General features: G+C 45.6%; 2 protein-coding genes across 20 annotated transcripts in view; one reads left to right on the forward strand and one right to left on the reverse strand.

The window, feature by feature from the left end:
• GSAP (gamma-secretase activating protein) overlaps positions 1-12564 on the forward strand; it is a 79438-nt gene extending 66874 nt beyond the window's left edge. For 3 of the 9 annotated variants that reach the window (XM_070617037.1, XM_070617041.1, XM_070617042.1), the window contains 8 exons: positions 1065-1160; positions 3504-3574; positions 3871-3965; positions 8435-8554; positions 9437-9498; positions 11054-11155; positions 11312-11411; positions 11814-12564. In XM_070617037.1, the coding sequence (XP_070473138.1) occupies positions 1065-1160; positions 3504-3574; positions 3871-3965; positions 8435-8554; positions 9437-9498; positions 11054-11155; positions 11312-11411; positions 11814-11905 (738 nt within the window). In that variant the 3' untranslated portion in view covers positions 11906-12564. Of the gene's footprint in view, positions 1-1064; positions 1161-3503; positions 3575-3870; positions 3966-5886; positions 6077-6635; positions 6813-8434; positions 8555-9436; positions 9499-9755; positions 10631-11053; positions 11156-11311; positions 11412-11813 lie in introns of those variants that run through there. The other 6 variants (XR_011539378.1, XR_011539377.1, XM_070617036.1 and 3 more) reach the window with 6 other exon arrangements.
• Positions 12565-14514: 1950 nt separating this feature from the next.
• Positions 14515-22803, reverse strand: part of CCDC146 (coiled-coil domain containing 146) — a 114927-nt gene continuing 106638 nt past the window's right edge. For 6 of the 11 annotated variants that reach the window (XM_070617020.1, XM_070617018.1, XM_070617025.1 and 3 more), the window contains 4 exons: positions 20435-20563; positions 19739-19876; positions 16381-16629; positions 14515-15049 (listed from right to left, as the gene is read on the reverse strand). In XM_070617020.1, coding sequence (XP_070473121.1) covers positions 14846-15049; positions 16381-16629; positions 19739-19876; positions 20435-20563 — 720 coding nt within the window. In that variant the 3' untranslated portion in view covers positions 14515-14845. The remainder of the gene's footprint in view (positions 15050-16380; positions 16630-19738; positions 19877-20434; positions 20564-22803) is intronic. The other 5 variants (XM_070617023.1, XM_070617021.1, XM_070617026.1 and 2 more) reach the window with 1 other exon arrangement.

The raw sequence follows: 22803 nt of genomic DNA on the forward strand, positions 1-22803 counted from the left end.
CATCTACACCAAAAAAAGGAAAATTATAAAACCAAAATGTTAAGGTAGATTGTGGGATTTGGGGCAATTTTAATTTTCATCTTTATGATTAATGTAGAAAAAGCACAAAAAAATATATTATATCTTAAGTAGAAAAAAAGAGGGTTTTTTTGTTGTTCTAAGCCAAATCAATGAGCAGCTGCAGGAGACCGAATTGCGATAATACACCACTCTGTCTCGGCCCGGAATGCCATGGACTAAGTTTTACTGAGGGAGTCGTTTAGTTAAACCTGCTAACATGGAAGATAGATGCACGTGTGATGTCAGTTGTTCAATTCCCATGGGCTGTTTATTGGTGCAGGGATCTCTCTAGCCGGAAGGGTCTCTAGCTGAGAGGGGCACCCAGGCAGAAGGGAGAAAAAAGGAGGAAGAAGGAGAAGGAGAGAGAAAGGCAAAAGGTGGGGCGGGCTGGGAATGCCGCCCTGATTGGGGAGCCCCCAGATGATCAGAGCAGAGTGGGTTTGGAACAAGCGCTAGAATGAATATTTCTTTAACTTTGCGTGTCAGGAGGCTGCGTGGCACGTCTACATCTGTGTGCAGAGGAGGGTACCTGAAGCATTTCCTTTTTATTCCTAACCGTGTCTGTCCTTCCAAATACCCAAACCATTGCCCCTCTGCCCTACCCCCTTTAGCGCAGTCACGCCGTGTTTAGAGTTGTTCCCGTCAATTCCAGGGCCAGGAGCGGTAGACCTCGATCCTTTGGTGGATCCCAGAGCCTCTGACTCCTCAGTTAGTGACTTGCGCTGGCTGCTCTGGAGAATTCTCGCCAGGACCTGGAGGCTGCCTCTCAGCTGCTCACTGGGCTTGGGGTGGATCATGAGCAATTCCTCTTGGGGAAGACCTTGGTGCCCCTGATTGACGCCCGTCAGAGCGACACTGAGGGTGACGCATTCCTGCTGGTGGGATCTTCAGACCCAATACTTTTCATATTGATAAGGAATGTTAATAAATGGATCTAATTCAGACCACTTGCAGGCGTGAGTGGGTAGGCTGTGACTTCTGTCTCATCCATGTCCTGTTTTCAGATGGTGTCTGAACTCAAAGACCATCTTTTGAGACACCTACGGGGTGTAGAAAAGAAGAGAATTGAGCAGATGGTTCTGGACTACATTTCAAAACAGGTTGGTCTTGCTTTTTGTTCTCCACCCGCCCTGCCCCCACCCCAGCTCCCCCTCCCTGGCCCCGGCCTTCGGTATATGGTTCTCAGAATGTGGTTCAGTATGTTTTTCAAATTAGGTTTTTGGAGGTCGCCCATCCTCAGACCAGTATATTTGGTGCTGTAGATTGTGGAGAGGAAAAAAGAACCAAAAAGCAAAGAGAACTTGGTTTCGAAAGTGGTTTATTGCGCTCCTTTCAAATAGTGATTGCATGCCCACGGGAGCATACAACAGCGATGAATTTAGCATGGTTGCCAAATGTTCGCATCGTGTCTTGGCATCTTCCAGTTCCTTATTAAACAGTAGATAATCATTCTGTACATGGAGGTTTATGCAGACGTGAAAGAACTGGAACTTCAATTCTCAATTAGCTCCAATGGCCCAATTAGGCCAGATTCCAGCTCAGTTGTATACATACAAGCTTATTAGAGTTTGCTGATGAGATCAGCAGCTCACCTACCCGGTAGCCACTCACTGAAATTCTGTCATCCATATTAATAACACCAGTTCATGTGTTAATAGAAGTGATGTTGCAAACTGAATTTTGAGGCTGTCTTGAGTCTTTCAAAAAGCATGTGGAGTTGAGGCCTGCCCCTGCTTAGAACCTAAACATAAGATGCTGGACAAATGTTTAAAAGTATTTAAATGCACAGAAAGAGAACACTCTGTTTCTCCAAGTTGGGTAAGACCAGTATGCAAATGAGCCAATGTGCAAACATATACTTTTGCATTGAACTCTGGGAGATTAGTTAAATTTATTAGATATGGCCCTGTTTTAATTTCACGTTTCATCTTAAAGTTGCTGCCTTTTTTGTAGTCATTAGTGACTGTTTTTAAATAATATCTTTGACTGTCTACAGTGAGGTTTGAGTTTCATAGTTTTTAATATACGAGGAAAGAGGGGCCAGTCCGGTGGCTCAGCGGTTAAGTTTGCACATTCTGTTTTGGCAGCCCGGGGTTCGCCAGTTCGGATCCTCGGTGCGGACATGGCACTGCTTATGAGGCCACGCTGTGGTAGGCATCCCGTGTATAAAGTAGAGGAAGATGGGCACAGATGTTAGCTCATGGCCAGTCTTCCTCAGCAAAAAGAGGAGGATTGGCAGCGGATGTTAGCTCAGGGCTAATCTTCCTCAAAAAAACAAAAAATACGTATATACTAGGAGAGGTTGGTATTCTCATACACTGATCCTTATAATCAGGGCACTGGACCTTTATGCAATTCTCCTTTGCAGTAGTACTGTCCTGAGGAGCTCACTTGGTCAGTGTGTTTCTCATCTTCCCCGTGTTGATATTAACTTGATTTTTCAGTCCTTTAATAACACACAGCTGTTTAACATGTCCACCTGTCACCTTTCTTTCTGTTGACTTTAAATTTCACCTTCCCAAGTGTTAAGGGTTTTGGTTCAAGCGTCATTCTTCCCATAGTTAGTTGTATAAAAGTTTCAACACTATTTTGTGTTAACAACCCCCTAGGACCCATAGGACCAGAAATGGTACAGATGTAGGCTCAGAAAACTCAGCACCCCTGACTTTCCTCCTCATCAGCCTCCGACTGAGGCCAGACCTGCCTGCCCCTGCCCGGCAGCGAACGGCCACGACCCCCGGCCCCTCTCAGGAGGGTGGCCGCACGGCTTTTCCAAAACAAATCCGCGGAAGTTGCCGCAGAGCCTGTCGATATTGCTTACGCGTTGTCTTCCCTGATTTCAGCCAGAGAAACTGAGAATCTCTGTCATTGAGAATCAGAAACCTGCCTCTGTGCCTGGATGAGGCCCTTTCTGATGCCCACGTGGGCACAAGTGCATTCAAGGCTGATCACAGCTTCGCGGGCACTGCCCTGTTGCTGACAAACTAGAAAAATGTAGAATCTGGACTTGAACCCGGTCTCAGTCCACACCACAGCTTATGCTCAGGACCTCCATTCTATTTAGTGTCTCCTTCCTTCCGACTGCCGGCTTTAGCCCTTGCCACGTACTAGTCCTGGAACAAACCCGGCTGCCCTTGACCTTCACCGATGGACAAGGGCCTGGGGGTGTGAGCGGCGGGGCCTGCTGGCCAGGCCAGGAAGCTCGGCCGGGGCGCTGCCCACACGGACAGAGGGTGCTCTGTTAGGCTCTGGGGCTCCCTTTCAGTCTCCCCGTCTTGGATTCCAGTGCCTCAGAACGGATCTCAGAGAGGCTGGTTCCGTGTCCGGGCCCAGCCTGAGTGCCAGCCGCCCGGAACATGCCCGGGAGAGCTGTCGCGGGCCAGCCGTGGGGTCCCTGAGGGAGAGAGTATGAGCGGAGGTTAACAGACTGTCTCTCCCTCCAGCTGGATCTCATCTGCCAAATCCTGGAAGCCAGCTGGAGGAAACACAACCTTCACCCCTGGATTTTCCACTTGTACGCAAGTATTTCTCTCTCTTATCGTGGTGCACAGAGGGCCAAAGCGGCTGATTGCTGCCCGTGTCAGCAAAGCCTTTTTGAAGCTTACAGTTATCATTATCGTTTACCTTCCTGTTGTTAGAGTCTGGGCACTGGGCTGGCGGTCGCCATCGTATCTAGGAGGGTTTTGGTGAGGCATAGCCCCTCGTGCTTAGCATGACTTCCCTCTGCACGTGGCACCCTGAGCCTCGCTTAGACAACAGCGGTTGTAGAGACGAGCTCCGCGGCTCACGTGCTGCTCTGTGTTTACCCAGCAACAGGCGGGCGAGCGCCGCTGAATTCGCAGTCTTTCACATCATGACCAGGATTCTGGAAGCTACTCACAGTTTGTTTTTACCTCTGCCCCCTGGTAAGTCTGGGCTCTTTTGTCCTTTGTGGTAAGAAGTGTGCTCTTTCTTCTTCCCGAGGGGCCTGGACTTCGGCACATTAAGTTCAAGGATGAGCCCTCCTGTGCGTGAGGGGTTGGGCGTCTGCTGTCACCGTGGGAGCTGGGCCGGGGGTTGGTCTCTGCTCACCGGTTCTCTCCAGACTGTGGAACTCTGCTGCAGCTTGTCACTCACTTTGGGGGGGTCTAGGCTGGTCCCCTGCAACTTTCTAGGATGCTTTGAGCCAGTGGAGCTGATTTAGGAAGATCTTTCTCTGATGTCTCCAGGCCTAGTTTATCTGATCGAGAAAGTTAACACTCAGGCGGAAGTGGGTCTGGCTGGGTGTCAGACATTGAGTTCTTTTTTTTTTTTTTTTTTTTGAGGAAGATTAGCCCTGAGCTAACATCTGCCAATCCTCATCTTTTTGCTGAGGAAGGCTGGCCCTGAGCTAACATCCGTGCCCATCTTCCTCTACTTTATATGTGGGACGTCTGCCACAGCATGGCTTGACAAGTGTGCCATGTCCGCATCCGGGATCCAAACTGGCGAACCCCAGGCCGCCGAAGCGGAACGTGCACACTTAACCACTGCGCCACTGGGCTGACATTGAGTTCTTAAGTGCTTGGAAGCTATAAGTTTTCCTTAGGATTTGGAAACAGGACCAAATCAGGCCTGAAAACACCCTTGGCATGTGTGTATGTGCTCATTCATTTAATTGGTCATTTGTCCATTCAATCAACAAACATTTACTGAGCAATTGTAACATGCCAGGTGCTGTGCTAAAAATTAGAGCAGTTACAAAAATTAACAAAAGTCTAATTGGGAAGATGTGCATATAAATCAGTATTCATTATAAGAGACAAATAAGCTCCCATTTGGTATAAACTACCTGCCTTATATTCATTACAGATAAGTTCTGAGGAGTATTAAGCTTTCTGATAGCCGTCACTACATAGTATATATCAGCTAGTTTTATTTAATCTCTCCGTTCATACACATCTATCCATCCATCATCCTTCCATCATTAATTCATTCCTTTATTCATTCACTTTAGGCCAACATGTATATGGTGCCCATTTTGTGCTTGGTACTGTTCTAAGTACTTTACGCAATTTAGCACATTTAATTTTCATTCCAACAATCCTAAGTGGTAGGAGTTTAAGTTGAACCACGTTAAATTGTTGATATCCAACCAGGTTTTGACCAACAACAGTGGCACTTTCATAGGGTTCCACTTAATATTATTCCCATTTTATAAATGGTGCCATTGAGGCACAGAAAGTTTAAGTAACTTGCATAAAGTCACACAGCTATTAAGCAACAGAGCCAGTATTCAAATCCAGGCAGTGTGGCTCCAAAATCTGTGCTTTTAACTACTATTCTGTGCTGCCTCTTGAATTTTATATTCCAGTTGAATTATTTGATGCTGAAACTTTGGCTATTTATGGGCCCTGAAAACCCGCACAGCACCTCTCAGCCTCCCTGCTTTTGTGATAGTTTGGGCTTGTTCACGCTGTCTTTCTCCATACCCCTTATCTGATAGGGTCTGCTTGTAGGGGGGGCATAGAAGGAGTGTCTGTTGACTTTGTAGGGATCTGAAAGTGACGATTCTTGTGGAGAATGGATGTCTTTAAATGATCCCAATGGAATCTGAATTACGAAATGCCCTCTAGAAAGACTGAAGGGATTTCATGTAAACTTTCTGTGGCTTTCTGGCTTAAATTCCTGATTATTTGTCACTAACACAAAAGGCTTGGTAGAGGAGTGGACTGACACTTTCAGATTTGTTCATCCTGGACGTTCAAGCTCCTTTTGTAAATAAATGAAACTGACTTACTGGGGACAATATTATTTGTGGGAGCTCATAAAAATCCACTTTCTACAGAATATCGCCTTCCTCCACAGGGACGGATAAGGAAGGAAAACAAAATGTCATCCATGGTGATTGAGAATTATTGTGAGTAAGACTTAATGGCTTGTGTCCATGGATCCAGTAAGGAGAGCAATTTCTCTCTCTCCTTTTCTCTGAAATGTTCATGTGACATGGAAATAGAGGCGAAGCGATGCCGGGTCGTGTGTGTGTGTAAATACTTGGCATTTTTTTGCGTATAGGTATAAATGTGCTTGCTTGCCAGGCCTGCTGGAGCAGTAAGAACTGTTTGAGTTCCAAGCGTCAGAAACTTGTCGCCCGAATTGTTTAAAGCAAAAAGGGAATGAGCACCACGAAAAGGAAGTCATGGTTGAGAGCTGGAGCGTTTGCAGTTTAAGAGGGACCGGTGGTCCCCTCGCTGGCGAGAGAAGACCCGGAGCCTGGAGGGCGAGGACGGGCTGGTGGAGAAGCTCGCTCTTCGGGCACGGCTGCCTGCTGGCGGCCCATTTGCTCTGTCGCTTAGAGCTGATGCGCAGAGAGGGGGCCAAGGGTGGGCTGTTGGATTTGGGGCTGTGCCCTGGCATTAGAGGAGGCAGGGCCCCAGGGACCGTTAGGGCATGGACGCAGGACCAGAGAAGGAATTTCGAATCCAGGAAATCTATGATAAACTTTTCTTCAGAAACAATTTGTCACTGTTTTTAATCCTGGGAAGAATGTCCAAATCCATTTGAAAAGTCTCATGTTGTTGAGCAGCTGGTAAAAGCACTGTTTTTTTTGGATTCAGGGAAGCTAGTGGCCTCCTCTCGTTGTTAGCCCGTTCACATCTGCTGTGAGCAGAGTCTGCACTTTGCGTGAGCCTGGACGCTGCCAGGACTCCGGACTCAAGTCCCCCACTGCTCTTGACTCATGTGCTCAGAGGGGAGCCTCCGTGATTTCTCTGAGGCAAGTCCCTGCCCTTTGGCCATCGTTTCTTCGTCACGCAGGCTCCCAAGCTTAGGCCGCGAGTCTTCGGCTCTCCACACTCACATCCGATCTGTCTCCGAGGGTACCTGCTGCTGTGCCTCTCCGACCCCTTCCTTCTCGTTCCCTTCTGGGCCCTCATTCCATCCTGCCCGGCGTCGTCCAGTCGCCTCCTGACAGGTCCTCCTTCCTCCTGGAGCAAACTGTTCCTCCAGCCGCCTTTGCCTGTTGCCATTTTCATACTCCCAACGTAAAGCTCAGATCCTCTTTCCATCCTGCTCGAAAGCTGTCAGGGCCCCCATGAAGTTTACTAAATAATACATTTCTTGGGATTCATTGACTAAACCTTTCCAGCTTTACCTTCCATCCTTCCTTTTGCACACCAGACCCCAACTCAACTGGATGACACAGTCCTTTCTCAACACGCGCCATGCTGTCTCATCTTTGGGCCTGTGTTCATGTTGTCCCGTTAACCCACCTACCAGTCACCGAGGACAAGGTTGTGGTTAAAAGCCGAGGCTACAATCCCACAGCCTGCGTTCACATTTCCGCTCTGCCGCTTACTATGTATAGGATGCTGGGCGTGTCTCTGAGCTCCTGAGAATCTCGGTTTCCCCACTTAGAAAGTGGGGTCACCTCACGGCGTCTGTGAGGGTGGGGTGCCAGTGCGTGGACTGAAGGCCCCGCACGTGGTTGGTGTTGGTCACTGCTGTTACACCACGTGCTGTGCTCGTCATAGCCCGGCTCTAGGCTCAGAGCGGGAGGCTCAGAAAGGCTGAGTTACCTACACCTAGGAAGCACAGCAGGACCCGAGCCTCGGTCTGCTCATGCTGACCCTGCTTTTACTGCTGTCTCCACTCGGAGACTGTCTCACCTTGTTCCCACGCGCGGGACCTGCATTCACCCCCCAGAGCTCCGCTCACGTGCGTCTTGTCCAGGAGGCTTTTCTGATTCTCTCCTGGCCTGCCAGCGGCCTCTCGCATGGAAGCTTTTCTTCTCCTTCATGCTTAGTGGTGCACGTAGAGCTCTGGCTCTGTGGGCGCCGGGGAGCCCTGCGCATGGAGACGGCAGCTGGAGAGCGCGCCTTCCTCCGTCATCTGCTGTCAGACTGTATCGTTTTAATTCTTCTTCTCTATAATCTAGTCCAAGACCGCGAAAGCCTTTCTCTAGGGCCTACCCAGAGATCAGGCATAGAGACTGCCCCCTTCTGGTCCAAATTTTGTCCCCTTCCCCAAAATGGTCCCCGTCCACCAGCCCTTCAGCCTGAGCATGTGGAATGGAAGCTCTCCTGTTACTTTTCCCCGCTGGCCATTTTGCCGTGGAATTGCAAACCTATTAAACAGTGAAACCATTTTTCACGGGGCAGGCCTTGCGCTCTTTTTGCCTAGGAAGGGGCACAAGGTGAAGGGAACTCAGACTCACTGGGAACTGACTGGATACCCAGCACAATGCTTAGGCGATGATAGTACAAAGAAGGGCGCTTGGACCTCGTTTTCAAGGAGCGTTCATTTGACTCTGGGTGCTGAGCACTGAGTTAGTGCTGTGTTAACATCGCCAGACTCGTCCCCTCTGGAAGGTGGGATGCTGGCCAACCGTGTTTGCCTCTCGGGTCCCTCCTCCCAGGGTTCCACACTCTGCACACGGTCCTCGGCGTGCGCTGTCTCCCTTTGCACAACCTGCTGCATTACATTGATAACGGGGTGTTGCTTCTCACGGAAACGGCCGTCACCAGGCTCATGAAAGGTAAGAGGCTCCCAGGTGGCCAGCGTGCTCCTCCCAGTCTGAGCACCACCCACGGGTGGCTCTGTGGGCGTGCCACCTGGGTGGGCGCGCAGGGCCCTGCCGCCCTCAGAAGGGCCCCACGCCCCGTTGAATGCTCTGCATTAAATCTTGAATTCTTACTATTTGAACAAGGGGTTCCTCATTTTCACGTGCAGTAGGCCCCATAAATGGCACAGCTGGTCCCTCGGAGGGCAGATCGCTTCCTGTAACCCCCATCGGGCCAATTTGAAGGCCTTCGCCCCTCAAGAGGCCCCACAGGGCTCTCAGTACACACTTGGCTGTTAGATTCCTTTTCTGTACAAGAGGGCACTTGAGGACAAGGAGACTGAAGGCTCAATTTCTCAAGAAAATGTCATGAAATGGCTGACTTTCAGCTGACTAACTTGGTCATCTCCAAGTTAGACTTGTAATGCAAGAAAAATTAGGGAGAAATGCAGGCTTATGTGAATTTAGACTTTAAATCATGTGTGTAGTGGAATCACTCTCACATAAATTATTCAGTTGTGGTATTTTATAGAGGAGTTTTGTTAATACATATTAAAGTGCTTGCCGTTCCGCGAGGTGCCTTCTGTTTCAGGTTAGCCGGTAAAATTGCGTTGTGACAGGCAGCCAGTTACAGAACCGTGTCCCATGATAGGTACAAACAGCTTCATTGCAAAATCTCTTTTTATGCAGAGAGACACAAACTCAAAACTTCAGAGCGTTGTCAGACTTTGCTTGAAACACAAGGCTGGGACGTGTGTTAGAAGCATGAAGCACTCAAGTATTATTAGCTTGCTCAGGTATTCAAATGGAGCTTGCTTGTTTTTTTTCATTTTTGCCCATTTCTAAACTTTCTTATAGATCTGGACAACACAGAGAAAAGTGAAAAACTGAAATTCAGCATCATTGTGCGACTTCCTCCGGTAAGCCTGAATTATCTTTTATTTTCTCCCTAACCCTTGGCATGAACCTCCTTCCGTTTTTTCTTGCAAGAAGAGCAGTTAGTTGCTTTGGGCTAAAGTCAGTGGAATTGTTTGACTTCTCAGCCCTCTCCAAGCCACCCCGTCCGTCCCCACCCCTCCCTCGGCGGCTCCCCTGGGCCTGCACAGGACTCGCTCCCCTGGCTTTGTAATGCCTTGGCACAGCCCACCTAGAACATTTAGCCATTTTCTCCTCTTAGGAAACCACACTAATATTTACATCTGTGAGTCCGAGGCGACGGAGAGGGGAAACATGTGCTCTTGGCCTTTAAACTGATAAGAAATTTAAATACAGGTGAGGTCAGAAGGTTCTGGAACCGCATTTCCTCCCACTGTCGTGCCCACCCTGGCAGGAAAGCACTCCTGGGTCAAAGGAAGAACCAGAAACACGAGGGAAGGGGTTACACAGGCTCTCTTTGTTTTTGTGGGGGATATTAGCTCTTAGAGTCAGAAATACTGTGAGAACGTGAAATTCCACGGCAAGGTCTTCAGAGCCCCTGACCCTGACGCCCTGGCCCTCGAGCCTGAGCCGGCTCCGTGTGCTGTTTACATGCCTCGCACGGCACTCCATCTCTGGCATGGTCCTCCCACAAGGAGATGTCCATTGCCTTCTGGACCTAATCGTCTTGCTTTGTAACACCCTCTCCCCTCACGGGTTTAGGGAAGCAAAGGCAGGAATGGAAAACAAAGCATATTTTCCAGGGCTAGGTCTCTCTGAGGAATATCCCTGAACTTTTAGTTTGGTCTCCAAATTTGATTTTTTTTGCCTCCTTCTCTTAGGGAATTAAAATTTTCTGGGCAAGACACAGGCAAAGAGGTTGATCTAAACGTGCCTACAACCTTTAGTTTCCTATCAAGACATCACTTGGGGTTGGCATGCAGATGCCCAGTTTTGAAGAATAGCAGATGAACTCCATTTCAGAAAAAGAATTTAGCGACATTGATGTACAATCTGCTTTTACCTCAGGCTGCATTTAAGGGAGTATTTATTCAAAATTCAGAAGCACACCTCATAGGGAACGGCCTTTCAACAAGAGTCATTAACCATCAAGGGCCTGTCTTGTAGATGAACCAGGTACCATGGAATAATACTTTAAAAATTATGACTAGATATAAGGTCCATTTGCTTAATGCAGTGTGAGCTATATTCTCCTATTTTTTCCATCCTTTTATTTTTTTTGTTGACTTTATTTTTTTAGAGTAGTTTGAGGTTCACAGCAAAATTACGTGGAAGCTACAGAGATTCCCATGTACCCCCTGCCCCCACACATGCCCAGCCTCCCCCCCACTGTCAGCATCTCCCACCAGAGGGTACATTTGTTACAACTGATGAGCCCACCCTGACACGTCATAGTTACCCGAAGTCCATATTAGGGTTCACTCTTCGTGTTCACCCTGTGAGTTTGGACGAATGTGTAATGAGATGTATCCATCATTATAGTGTCATACAGGGTACTTTCACTGCCCTAAAAATCCTCCTCTACATATCTTTCAATAGCTTATTGGTCAGAAGATCTGTCGACTTTGGGACCATCCTATGAGTTCTAACATTATTTCACGGAACCATGTGAAGCGACTGCTTCAGGACTATAAGAAACAGGTGAGTCTGTGTGAAAGCGCAGCCCCACTAAATGTTTTTTGGGTCCTGTTTGCCCCATTTTAACAGATCCCTAAGGACAGCAATTGTAGTTCTTAGCATTTTCAGTTGGCGCTTGTTTTGAAGCGTCAACTGAGACCAGAGCTGTTTCCCTTTTAGCCCCGGAGTTCTGTGATTGACAAGTCGTCGTACAGTGTAGAGTTTCTGCCTCTGAACTACTTCACTGGAATCCTGACAGATATAGAATCCTCCAGTCGAGGTAATTCACGCCTCTGCTCTCCCGTGTCCCTGCGTTTCCCTTGACACGGCAGTCAGTCCCTGTTCACCACTGTGTACCTTTTTCTTTCCAAAATATCCCTTACTTATAAGTAGGTCCTTAATGAAATTGGTTTTAATTAGCAATACACAGTTTACTACCTAGAGTAAATTCCCAAAGGAGTAATCACGTTTGAGGTCTTAAAAGGGTTTAAGAGGTTAAAAACTCATGCGGTTGATGCGAATGGCCTTTCTTGGTGCTGAGGTTTAATGAATTTTAACAACACATTCTCAGAATAACGTGTTTTCCCAGAATATAAAAATAATTATGATTCAGTGAGTGTGGGCACAATGTTATCAACGTTCCATGGCTTCATAATCACTCTTTTCTGTCTCTTTTTTCCAGCTCTGAATGCTTTTGAAGGACATGACAATGTGGACGCAAAATTTGTCGAGGAAGCCGCTCTGAAGCACACCACGGTGCTTTTGGGCTTATAAAAGAGGAAACGCAATTCTCTCCGCTTCCAATATTTTCATCTTGCTCATTGGCTCTACTTCTGTTGACGATTCTTGAGCAATATTTAAAATTGGTACCCCAGACCAGAATAGAGTGTGGGCCGTCTGGATCTCAGTCCAGCACCTGTCCAGACGGACCTGCACAGTGCTCCCTCATCCAAGTTTTGAACAGCAGCTGAGCAGTCAGGTACGGAGAGATGACAAACGGTCCAGGGAGGAGGCAGTGGCATAAATGATGCTCCTCCTGGTGACTTATCTTCCTCGCGCTTTATAGGCCAAAAGCTGCCTTCTGTTGCACTCTGAAATAAAATGTGCTTTAAAAATGTAGGGAACAGTGCTTAGAAAAACAAAAACTAGATGTGTCATTGAAAATAACATATGACAAGTGGAAAAATTAAATATTGCATAAAAACTGTGTTTGGAAATAGAATACTTTTTTAAAAACTGAATTTGGACTAAGTCAAATCTGCTATTTTCCAATATAGAATAATTTGTAACATACAACAATTTGTACATACAGTATTTAGAGTAGGATTTGTCTTTGTGATGGTTCAAATGGGACTGTATTTAATATTTTAAAGTTTTTTTATATTTATAAAAGTTTGATTTATTAATGTCTTATTAAAAAAATGGGAAGTTTTGGCCTGGCTCTTTTGTGCTTTCAACATAGCCTTTTTATTCCATCCACGAATCATGAGTCCGTGAACATGGCCCTTCAAAGGCCCCCATGACACCAAACTAGTTCTCTCTTTTTTCCTCTCTCTCCTACAGTGACTTCATTCTGACCCTTAATTACAGTTGCTGCCTGGAGTCAGCTCAGAACCCTTCACTTTTCTTTCTTCACACTGTTTCCCTCATTGAACTTGTGAAATTTTAATGATTATAAGAAGTATTACTAGCTGGTATAATAATTCAATTTTTTATTTTTATTTTTGGTGAGGAAGATTGGCCCTGAGCTAACATCTGTGCCAACCTCCCTCTATTTTGTATGTGGGTCGCTGCCACAGCATGGCTTGATGAGCGGTGCGTAGGTCCACTCCTGGGATCTGAACCCACAAACCCAGGCCACCAAAGCAGAGCACACGAACTTAACCACTACGCCACTGGGCCGGCCCCTCAACTCCTTTTTAAAATCATTATTGTGTTCTGAAAATCGTCCTCTCCTGCAGAATTTCCCTTTTTGGTCAAATACTTTGTGGTCACTGAGTCTCAAGATCTTGGAGCCGTCTCAGCAAGGCAGTGCTGATATTTTCTCTTGATAAGATCACTATTTTTCATTCCCTACCCTGTTCTTTTCATGCTAGGGTTGTTTCAGTCGCTTTCTAAAGTCTAATTCATCTGACTTATATTTGAGATAAACTCTAGTTTGACCTGTCACTCCTCTGCTCATAATTCTTCAATAACATGCCCTTCGTTACAGGATAAAACCCAAACTCCTTGACACACACGGTCTCCCAAACCCCGAACTTACACAGTTTCCCGATGTGAACACGCTGCTCCCGCCGGGCCAGACCACTGCACCTTGAACCCAACTTGTGTCTTCTTACTTCCAAGCCTTGCTCAGGCTCCTTCCCCACCTGGAATCTCCTCTCCACCTATGGAAATCTTGTTTATGCTTAAGGGCCAGATAAACATTCCATGGGACCGTGGTCCCTGGCCATTCCAACACACAGTGGCGCCTTCCCCTCTGAGCCAGTAGCACACGTTGTGAAACTTAAGCATATGATTCCTCCGACACAGGAGCTGGTTTGGAGCGTGCAGTATTTCTTTGTATTAACCACATAGCTTACGCAGAGTCACTCCTCATAGGCGCTCCCGTGTAATTGCTTTTGAGCAGCTTCACAGCAATCAGGTTAGAGCCAGGACTTGTAGACTGAGAATGAGCTCAAATTTCCCTCCAATCTGGCAGGATGGGGGCTCGGAGCAGATTTTGTTTGATTTAGCAAAATAAAGGGATGTGATATTTCTCACTCCCACAGCTGTGAAATAAAATTCATAACTGATACCAATATGAAATAAAGAGAGTTTGAGCATATTAAGGAATTTAAAATCACAGATTTCAAATCTACATGTGTATTTTTATATGTGAAAAAGTGTAAAAACAAAATTAGGAAAATATACTTGGGTGAAATGCAATAAAATTAGAGTAATGAAGTAAGTGGAACTGGCCTCATTTTCAACTCTTTCATGTGCAAAGTTATAAATATTTTCAGTGAAATTTTGAAAAATCTGGTATCAGAACTTAGAATAATCATGAATTTATTTGCATATAACGTTGTGAAAAATTTAGATCTATAAGAAAGATAAATCGGGGCATAATTATTTTTGTAGCAAAAGGGTTCTTTCCTTGTAAAAAGAATCACCATAACATTACTTTAGACACGACAAGCTTCCCACTGCTTTTTCCTTGATTTAGGTTTACCACCATTCACTTCAAAGACAGCCATTTATTTAACAGAGTTCTGCCCCTATGATACTCAGGCTATTTTCCTTTTCAAATAATCATTCTATCTTTCTCTTTAAAGTGAGTAGATTGAACAGTATTTTTTTTTCCTTCAATAAACAAAGACCACTCTGCCAATTTCTGTATGTCATTGAAAACTGATTTATTTTATTGCGTTTTCATAGGGCCTGGCCTACTATATATTTCTGAAAGGTAGTCAATATACAGAGTGAAAAAGACAGAAATGGGCAATGCAGATATCCTCTTTGACATAGTTGTAGGACAATTCTGTGTCCTACTCAACGTCACATGAAGCCTGGTGACAGGTCGGTGTGAAAGGATGCCGTGTGGCCCTCCGTGGTTGATGATGGATGCCATGTTTGTGTGTAGTTTGGAGCGATTACACTGACATTTCCAGCTGTAGATATGAGGAAGCCTGGTTGACACAACTCCTCGAGAAGCCTGCATTGGTCACATACTCAGATTTCTATTGGCTTTATAACAGGTTTCCTTATGTGCCTCATATTGGCCCCAGGCTCACTGGGCTTAAAAGGAGCCAGAGCGCCATACGGTTTTGGCAAAGGAAGAGTGGCCTCAGCCTCTGGGATGTAGGCATTTGGACGCGGCTCTGCAGTCGTGTAAACACCATCGGGCAGCTGGCGATTATCTGCTTCCAAGAACTCCTGCAAAGAATGATTTTTGTTTTTCAGTTTTCTGAAAACTCTGCTGAAGTCACTTCATCCTCAGGGCCCAAGAGACGCAGATGGGGTCTGAGCAGCCTTAGGCTGTGCTGGCTGATACTCTCCAAAGGGATGGGAGGGTGTGAGGGTGGAGTCACCATACACACACACACCCCCATGCCAGCTCATTGGAATGACCCATGTTGCTCAAGCATCACTCTCTTCCTGGGGTTTCGGGTTTACCATGAACTGGTTGCTGGGTCCTAAATTCACTATATTCCAACCTCAATACCTGTCATCAAGCACTAATTATTTGCATGTTTTGACAAAGGCAGGACAATCTATTTCTTTCGGAAAGTCACTGATGAGCAGCTGTGGCAAAGGAAGAGATAAGGAGTGAAGTAGGACCAGGGAGAGCAGTGGGCAGCGGCTGGCCGTGAGCCTCAAGGTCCTCAAGAGTCTGCCTGCGCTGCTGGAAAACAGAGGAATCTCTGAGAGCGTTAAAAGGAATTCTAAATAATGGAGACAGGTAAATGACAGCGGGACACCCTAGGTAAATCTGAATGCCCTACAAAACAGAGTCCCGGGCGCTGTGGGAATTACAAGTCAGCCCTGCTCTCGGGTGCTCCTGGTATGTGTTGGGAAGGCACCTCATTCTTGGGTTAGGGAGTGAACAGTGATCCTCTTGGGACGCCTACTTAACAGTCTGAGAGGGAGTTGTAGGTCCCCAGGATGTAGTCTCCTTAGAATGAGATGCCAAATTCCATTCTAAGAACACTGAAAGGTCATGGGAGTAGGCGGAAGAACTGGGCACCCGACTTGCAGGCGGAGTCCGTGATAGACCTAGCCTTAGGCCAGTGGCGGGAGAGGAAAGGGGTGGCCTTGAGGCTGGTGATACACACCGAGTGCAGAGTCTGCAGAAGGCCGTGACAACCGTAATATGCTGGAGGCCTCGCAGTGTGCTGGGGCTGCCACATGGGCGTGGAAGAGTAAGGTGGGGTCTGAGCAGGGCGCAAGGACAGAGACTGGAGACCTGTGGATAAAACCGAGGCCAGCCTAGTCTCTGCCATGCCAGTGGGAGCCCAGGATGTAAGACTGTGGGGTGCGACTCGGTGCTGCCCAGTGTTCCCCGGGGAATATTATGGCACTTTGGACTATCTTACTTCGATGCGTCTACAGAATATCGTAAAACAACAAAGCTTCTTTCTAATGACTGTTGGGACTATGTGTGTGATAGAGGGGGAAATTTTCCCTATATTTTGGGAGAACTGAAGCCCCTGAGAACAACCCTTCCTGCCACATGTTATAAATGCAACACAGAAGCCACAGCTTACCCGAGACTTTTCAGCGATGGCCAAGGCATACATTTCTTCATCTCGAAGTACCTTCAACCATTCTCTCTCAATGTCTTTATTGAGTGGCAGACCCTTTTCTATCCTGGAATTGCAAGAGAAGATGAATTCTTCTTTCTCCCTGACTTCCTTTTGGAGTTCAATGGCCAGAGCTTGCTTCATGGACAGCTCGGCAACAAGAGCCATCATTTTTTCAGTAGCATCTTTGATCTTCTTCCGGTAGCCGTTCATCTAGAATTAAAGAACCCAAGGCTTAGCCTATGTGTCCATTCCACGAAGAGTTGAAGAAAATGGCAGGGTGCTGCCTGTCTGTGATGGTGGGGGGCGTTCTTGCCCGAAGGAAGGAGAGTTTAAGTGGGAGTTTATAGAAAATAAGAATTGGAGGAGACCTCAGCGATTGAGCCCAACACCCTGGCTGTGTAAATAAGGACAAGGAGGGAAAAGGAAGAGATCTATTCATCTGGATACTGGACTTCCAAGTGGATAGCGTGGAGGGGAATAGTTCAATCTCTTTTTTTTAAGGGGTGATAAAGAGAGGGGGAAAAATGTGTTCTTGATGTCAAAGTTCTGACCTACTTTTGCCATGTTATTAGTCACTTATCCAGCAGAAAAAAATCTGGTAGAACAAAAACAATACTTAAAAGTTACTCTTTACTTCTATAAGATGATCAGCAGAGATCCTACACTGAAGTGATTGTCAGTGGAAAGGATCACACCTCAACGTGTTTGTATTAGCCATCGTAATTCCTGGGACGCATCAAGATTAGGTCACAGACAAGCAGGAGCTGACCTGCTTGGGAAAATCTGGCCAATAATTTGAAATGAAATGTTCCTGGTTGTGTGTGTGTGTTTACCACTTCACACCAGCTATTTATCATCAAAGAATTAAAAGATAGGACTAAGTGGAAGAACGGATTTTAAAGGACAGAAAAGAAGTGAGCTTGGAATTGGTGGTAGCTGTGTGCTTTCTGAAAGGGGCTGCAGCCAGGGCGGGGCTGTGAGTGGTGGCACCAGTTGCCTGGCCTTGTTTCTGCTTCATGCCCTGTTTCACTACTGACATGATCTATGTATTCAGCTATTCGGCGATTGTCCGTCGTCCCAGAAGAATGTACTCTGCGTGAAGGCAAGGACTCTTTGTTTTATTCATATTCCCAGTGCCCAGCATGGTGCTTGAACATAGGAGGCACCAGGCAAAACTAAAATGTTTGTTGAATGAAGGAATGAATAAATTCTTAGTCTATTTTAATCCTTTAGTCCTTTGAACTAGGGTGAACTGAGACATGCGTATGAGCTTCCATAAACTACACCTGACCCCAAAACACTTTCCTCTCCTAATTGAGCATGCACTGGCCTATCCGTACATTTGCCTGGAGAAATGTTGCTGCTAGTGATTTACCTGCCTCTGAAAATGTAACTGCTGACTGTTATGTACCAACTTTGGCTCCTTGATAGGGAATGTAAATTTTTATAACTCTTCCTTACTGCACTAATTTTTAGGAAGCAAACATTGAATAAAAATGACTACCATTTAAAAAAAATGACTACCATTTAAAGCTTCAATGATGAGTCATTATGTCTATCTTAAAGTTCGTAATTAATTAGCCATTGTGCACTTTGGGGGGAGGGGGGTATGCATGTGTGTGTGTAACTAGCCAACTTCCCTTCTCCATAAATCAAAGAAAGGATGGTGTTATTCTGGGTTCTCTAAGTCTTGGCTGAGATTTCGCATTTTCTGTTCATTTGGGAAACTTAAGATGAGAGACTCGAGACATGCATTCTTGCTGAGCACCCGCAAGGGGCTAGGCCACTTCTGCTCGACTGTGTAATGCTTGCAACAACTTCAGCTGATGTCACACCCATTTCACAGATCAGCAAACTCAGTCTGAAGATCACTTACATATCTTGCTCAAGGTCACTTGCTGGAATTGGTAAATCACAGATCTGGGATCTAAGTGTCTTTCTATCTTCCAGCTCTGCCTACCATGAGGAGATGATCTCAGCTATGCTGGAACTTTCCTGGCCACAGGACCGTGAAGGGTCACAGTAGACACCACTGGCATTTCTCTAGCCTCACAGTTAACTTCCAGACAGACTCTCCCATCAGCCTTGACAAGCCAGCCCTCGGGGTAACTGACTTCCCCCAAAGAAAGGGACATTCATTTTGCAAAAGGAAGGAAGGCAACATTTAAAGAAACACTGGACATGCTAATTCAAAGTTCATGAGCCTAAAAAAGTCCCAACATTTCTTATTCTGTGAAGTAAACTGGTGATTCGGCACAAGGCCGCTGGACGGATCGGTCCAGTAGTGGAAGTCGTCAGAGCAGAAGCCAAATAAAATGCAAAGGAGCCTTGAGATTTACAATAATTTCCTACTTATTTAGTGTGCCAGAACTGTTTCTAGAATGCGACTGTTTACTTACTCAGTAAATGTTTTTCTAGAGTTTAGCACATGCATTGGAGAAATAAGAACAGGGCACGGCCACTGCCCTCAGGAGCCCAGTCGGGGGTGGGGTTACCATTATCTATTATCTTCGCTGTCTGCCCCTCTAGACAGTGTGGGCCATGTGTCCCTTCCTCTTTGGTTCTGCCCTCCTGCCTAGCATGAGGGCCCACAGAGCAGGGGAGGCAACTACTGCTGACTTTACTCCCTGTGCTGTCACAGCGGGATGCTCCAAGGGGCCACGGAGGGCCAGGTCCTGCTGCGTCTGCATCACCAGCGTCCCTCCTGCTGGCTGCTCCTTTCACTGAAGCTTCTCGTAGTCCCAGCCCAGACCCTGTAGCTTTGAATCAGCACTCCGGATTAGTGCTCCAGAAATTAGGGAGCTCCATGTCGCTGGCCTTTCCTCACTACTGGAGCCTGGCGGTGGCTCCACTCCACAGTGTGACATGACAGGCCCAGGTGTTGTGTGACCGCTGTTCTCTTTAACGGCTCCCTTCCATTTCTGGGATCTGCCCGAGTTCTGGATTGGGGCAGTTACCATGCAGACCGCTGGATAGGTGAGGCCCTCCATTCACAAGGAACTAGAAAGGATTTAACTTGGCACATGAAATATAAAGATAATAATCGTCATATTTGAGTAGGTGCCCTGAAAGTGAAACTTGTATACTGTCATTGAAAAGCTTAGGTTTTCCTACTATAAAGTGAATTCATTCAGGAAACAAGACTGAAACTTATTTTGGACAATTCTCTAAGAGTCATCTTTCCATTTTTAATTTTACATCTTTAGGTTTCTCTAGTCAAGAAGCCTAATCTCTCCGACGCTTCTCAATAAAGAGTGTGGAAAATGACAAGTAAGAAAGGAGTAAGCGCAGAAGAGAGAAGGCAGGGTCTTGGGCAGACCTTCTTGGCTAACAGCAGTGTGTCCTGCTTGCAGGCCTGAGTTTTGCTGGAGAGCCTGTCCGTGAGCCGGGAGACCTCTTCATAGATGAAATCCTTCTCCAGCAACTTCTCCTCCTTCTTGGCTAGCTGTAGTGCCAGCTACGGTCAACAGCAATTTCAATAGGAAGGGGAAAAAAAGGTCATGCAAGTTAAAATCTTCTTTCCTAATTACAGTATTATTTTTCCCCCTTAATGAAGACATATTGCTTTTGCAGTTACCAAGATATCTCTAGAAAGTCTTTAGAGCTGGGCTAAGTCCACACTTCCCGGGCCCCAGCCCCCTCCAGATAGCTCTGGGAGTTTTTCCTCTCCATGGTGGAGAAGGGCCCTCTCAGCTCCCTCTAGCTTCCATGTTGCCATTCCTCTGATGTGCTCCCAGCAGGAAGACAAATTAATCCATTCAAGATGCCCAAATTGCTCCTTTGGGCTATGAGACAAAGGTGGGCATCTTGAAACTACTCATTTTTATTTCTTTTGGCAAGAGTCTAAAAGACAAGCTTAGGTTTCGTTACTAGATTACAATGAAAGGACCATATTAGTGGCTAGAATAATGAGAGATAAATCTGTTTGCATAACATGAAACAGCACCACAGACATCCATCCATGACACTGATCAACAAGGGGCTGATAAACGCTATTTTAAAAAAGAATGTTTACCTCGTCTAATTTTTTGACCATTTCCTCTTCAGTCATGTCTTTCCCCGGAAGGAAGCGGGTTCTGTTCTCACTCTCAGGATTTACAAACCGTTTCTCCAGGTCTTTTATTTTGTCTGTACACTGTGAAAACTATTAAACAAGAAAGAAACATTAACTCTAAAACTAACTCTCTTGCTCAGTAAATCTTAAAACCACATGGCCCAGGGGCCTTAGAGTCTGTCAGTAGACCAACCCAGGCCAAGGGGGAAGAGACCTCTAGCACCCCATCCGCTGGGACTTATGGCTAAGCAATGTTTTCTCTCACCCTTGGTTCTACGAGGACGATGCCTGTAACTGAGCCCTCAAGGCCAGGCAGTGACTTCTGAGTCATCAAAGGAAAAGCTGGTTTTTACAACCCGTCCTTTGATGACTTCCCATTTTGTGTTATACTCATGGGAGCTGTGTGGTCCAAGAATACAGACTTGACCTCTTCAATGCAGGTGGTTACAGAGGCCGATGTGGTCAACATACAAGTTATATAACATACTAGACTCCAATTTAAAACTCTTTGCTGGGAATAGGTTTCATGGCTTCCCAAAGAAGAGTAAAGTTTTTAACTACTACGTCAACACAATGCACAGTCTGTGAGGAATAGCCTGAACTATTTTTATCTTTTTCGCTAAATAAATACCCTTTATAATGTTTTCTATATTTTACTTATTTTATTTATATATAAATATATCAACTACATTTGTTGAATCAATGAGACTTTGGAGGTGGATGAAGAAATACGACAACTCTCAAGTAGGAGGGCTGGCCAAGCTTGGTTTTTGTTTTATAGACAGAGATGTGGAACATGGTGAAAATCAAGAGTTATCATTTTCAGCTTTTCTGCTGAAAACCTGTATAATCTCAGGCAAATCATTTATTTTCTCTAAACCTTAGTTTCTTCAACTGTCAAATGGGAAGATAAGACCCAATCTCAAGGGCTTGATCCATTCAATGAGATAGCTTATTTAAAGCACCTTACAATATGTTCAAGAGTGATATAGGCAGAATCTAAAATTTTTAATTTATGGTCTTCCTCCTGACAAAAAGAATTTTAAATGGTGACATAAATAATTTAATTTTTTTATTCTTCTTCTCTCTCCACACTCCATAATTGGATGCCCTTAATATGGAGTTAAAGTATACATATATATGTAATTAAGCATTTGCTGTATTTATTTTTAAAAACACTTAATGTTTCCTTTTCTTAATTAGGAAATTAAATAAGAAACAAAATTACGGTGCTTGCTTATCAAAGTGGTGCCTGACTGATCTTATTTCCCCATGGGCCTTTGAGGAAAAACTGTTTACTTTTTCTATATAAAATAGTTTTCTTGTGTCCTAAGATAGTTCAGTTCCAAGATCCCTAAAAGGAGCTGTAAGTACAAGCACCAGGAAAGTATGACTCATCCTAATCCTTGAATTAGTCTGTTGGACGATTAGAAACTGTTTCAAACAGTTGAAAAAATGCAAACCTTAAGAAAATTCTGAAAAGGATGCAAAAAATGGGAAGACTTTGGAAAAAAAACACAATACACTGCAGCTGTCACAGATAACAGGCTATGACAGGGACCTGGCACTGCAGGGCAGGGTGAAAAGCGGCTAGCCCGAAGCTCAAAATTCCACATCCTGTCCCACAAAGGGTCCACCTCATGAGTGCTGAGTAGACAATGAAATAATTAAGTGCAGTGTGAAGACTAATGAGAAACTTCCTATTCAACTGCTCTTAAGCTGAGAACCAGCCCTGGTAGGACAGGTAACTGATGAGAGCCCCTGGTCCTTCTGTCTCAGCTGTGCAGTCAGAATGCTAAAGGTTCACATCAGGCAGGGCATACTCTCACTAAATGCTTAATATTGTCCTCTTGGGGAAACTGAACAATGCATTTCACACTGAATAACTGGTTCTAAACAATGAAATGCCAAGTATATATATATATATATATATATATATATATATATTTTTTTTAAGAACAATTAATTTTATCCATTGAATAGAAGAACTGATTTGCAATTAACACAAATAAGATGCTTACATAATAGAAAGTGACTTTCTATAGTGGATTTCATTGAATTTAAAGTCCTTTTCTTCTGCCGGGTATCTCGATATGTCAGCATGGGCAAAGATGGCTCCTAAACTGTGTTTTGGGAAAGAGCTGAAGAGAGCCAAATTATTCTGTAAAATGGAGTGAGACCAGCCCAGAGTGCCTGGGGGCCAGCTAGGATGGAGAGGCTGTGGAGGGAAGATGCGTGTGAAGATGGAAAGATAAGCCAGTGAAACAGAGCTAGGCCAGGGCGCTGCTTGGGGTAATACACCGGTGGACTGTCCCCAGCAGTGGGGCGGC

This window comes from Equus przewalskii, chromosome 4 (assembly GCF_037783145.1).
Source record: "Equus przewalskii isolate Varuska chromosome 4, EquPr2, whole genome shotgun sequence".
NCBI lineage: Eukaryota > Metazoa > Chordata > Mammalia > Perissodactyla > Equidae > Equus > Equus przewalskii.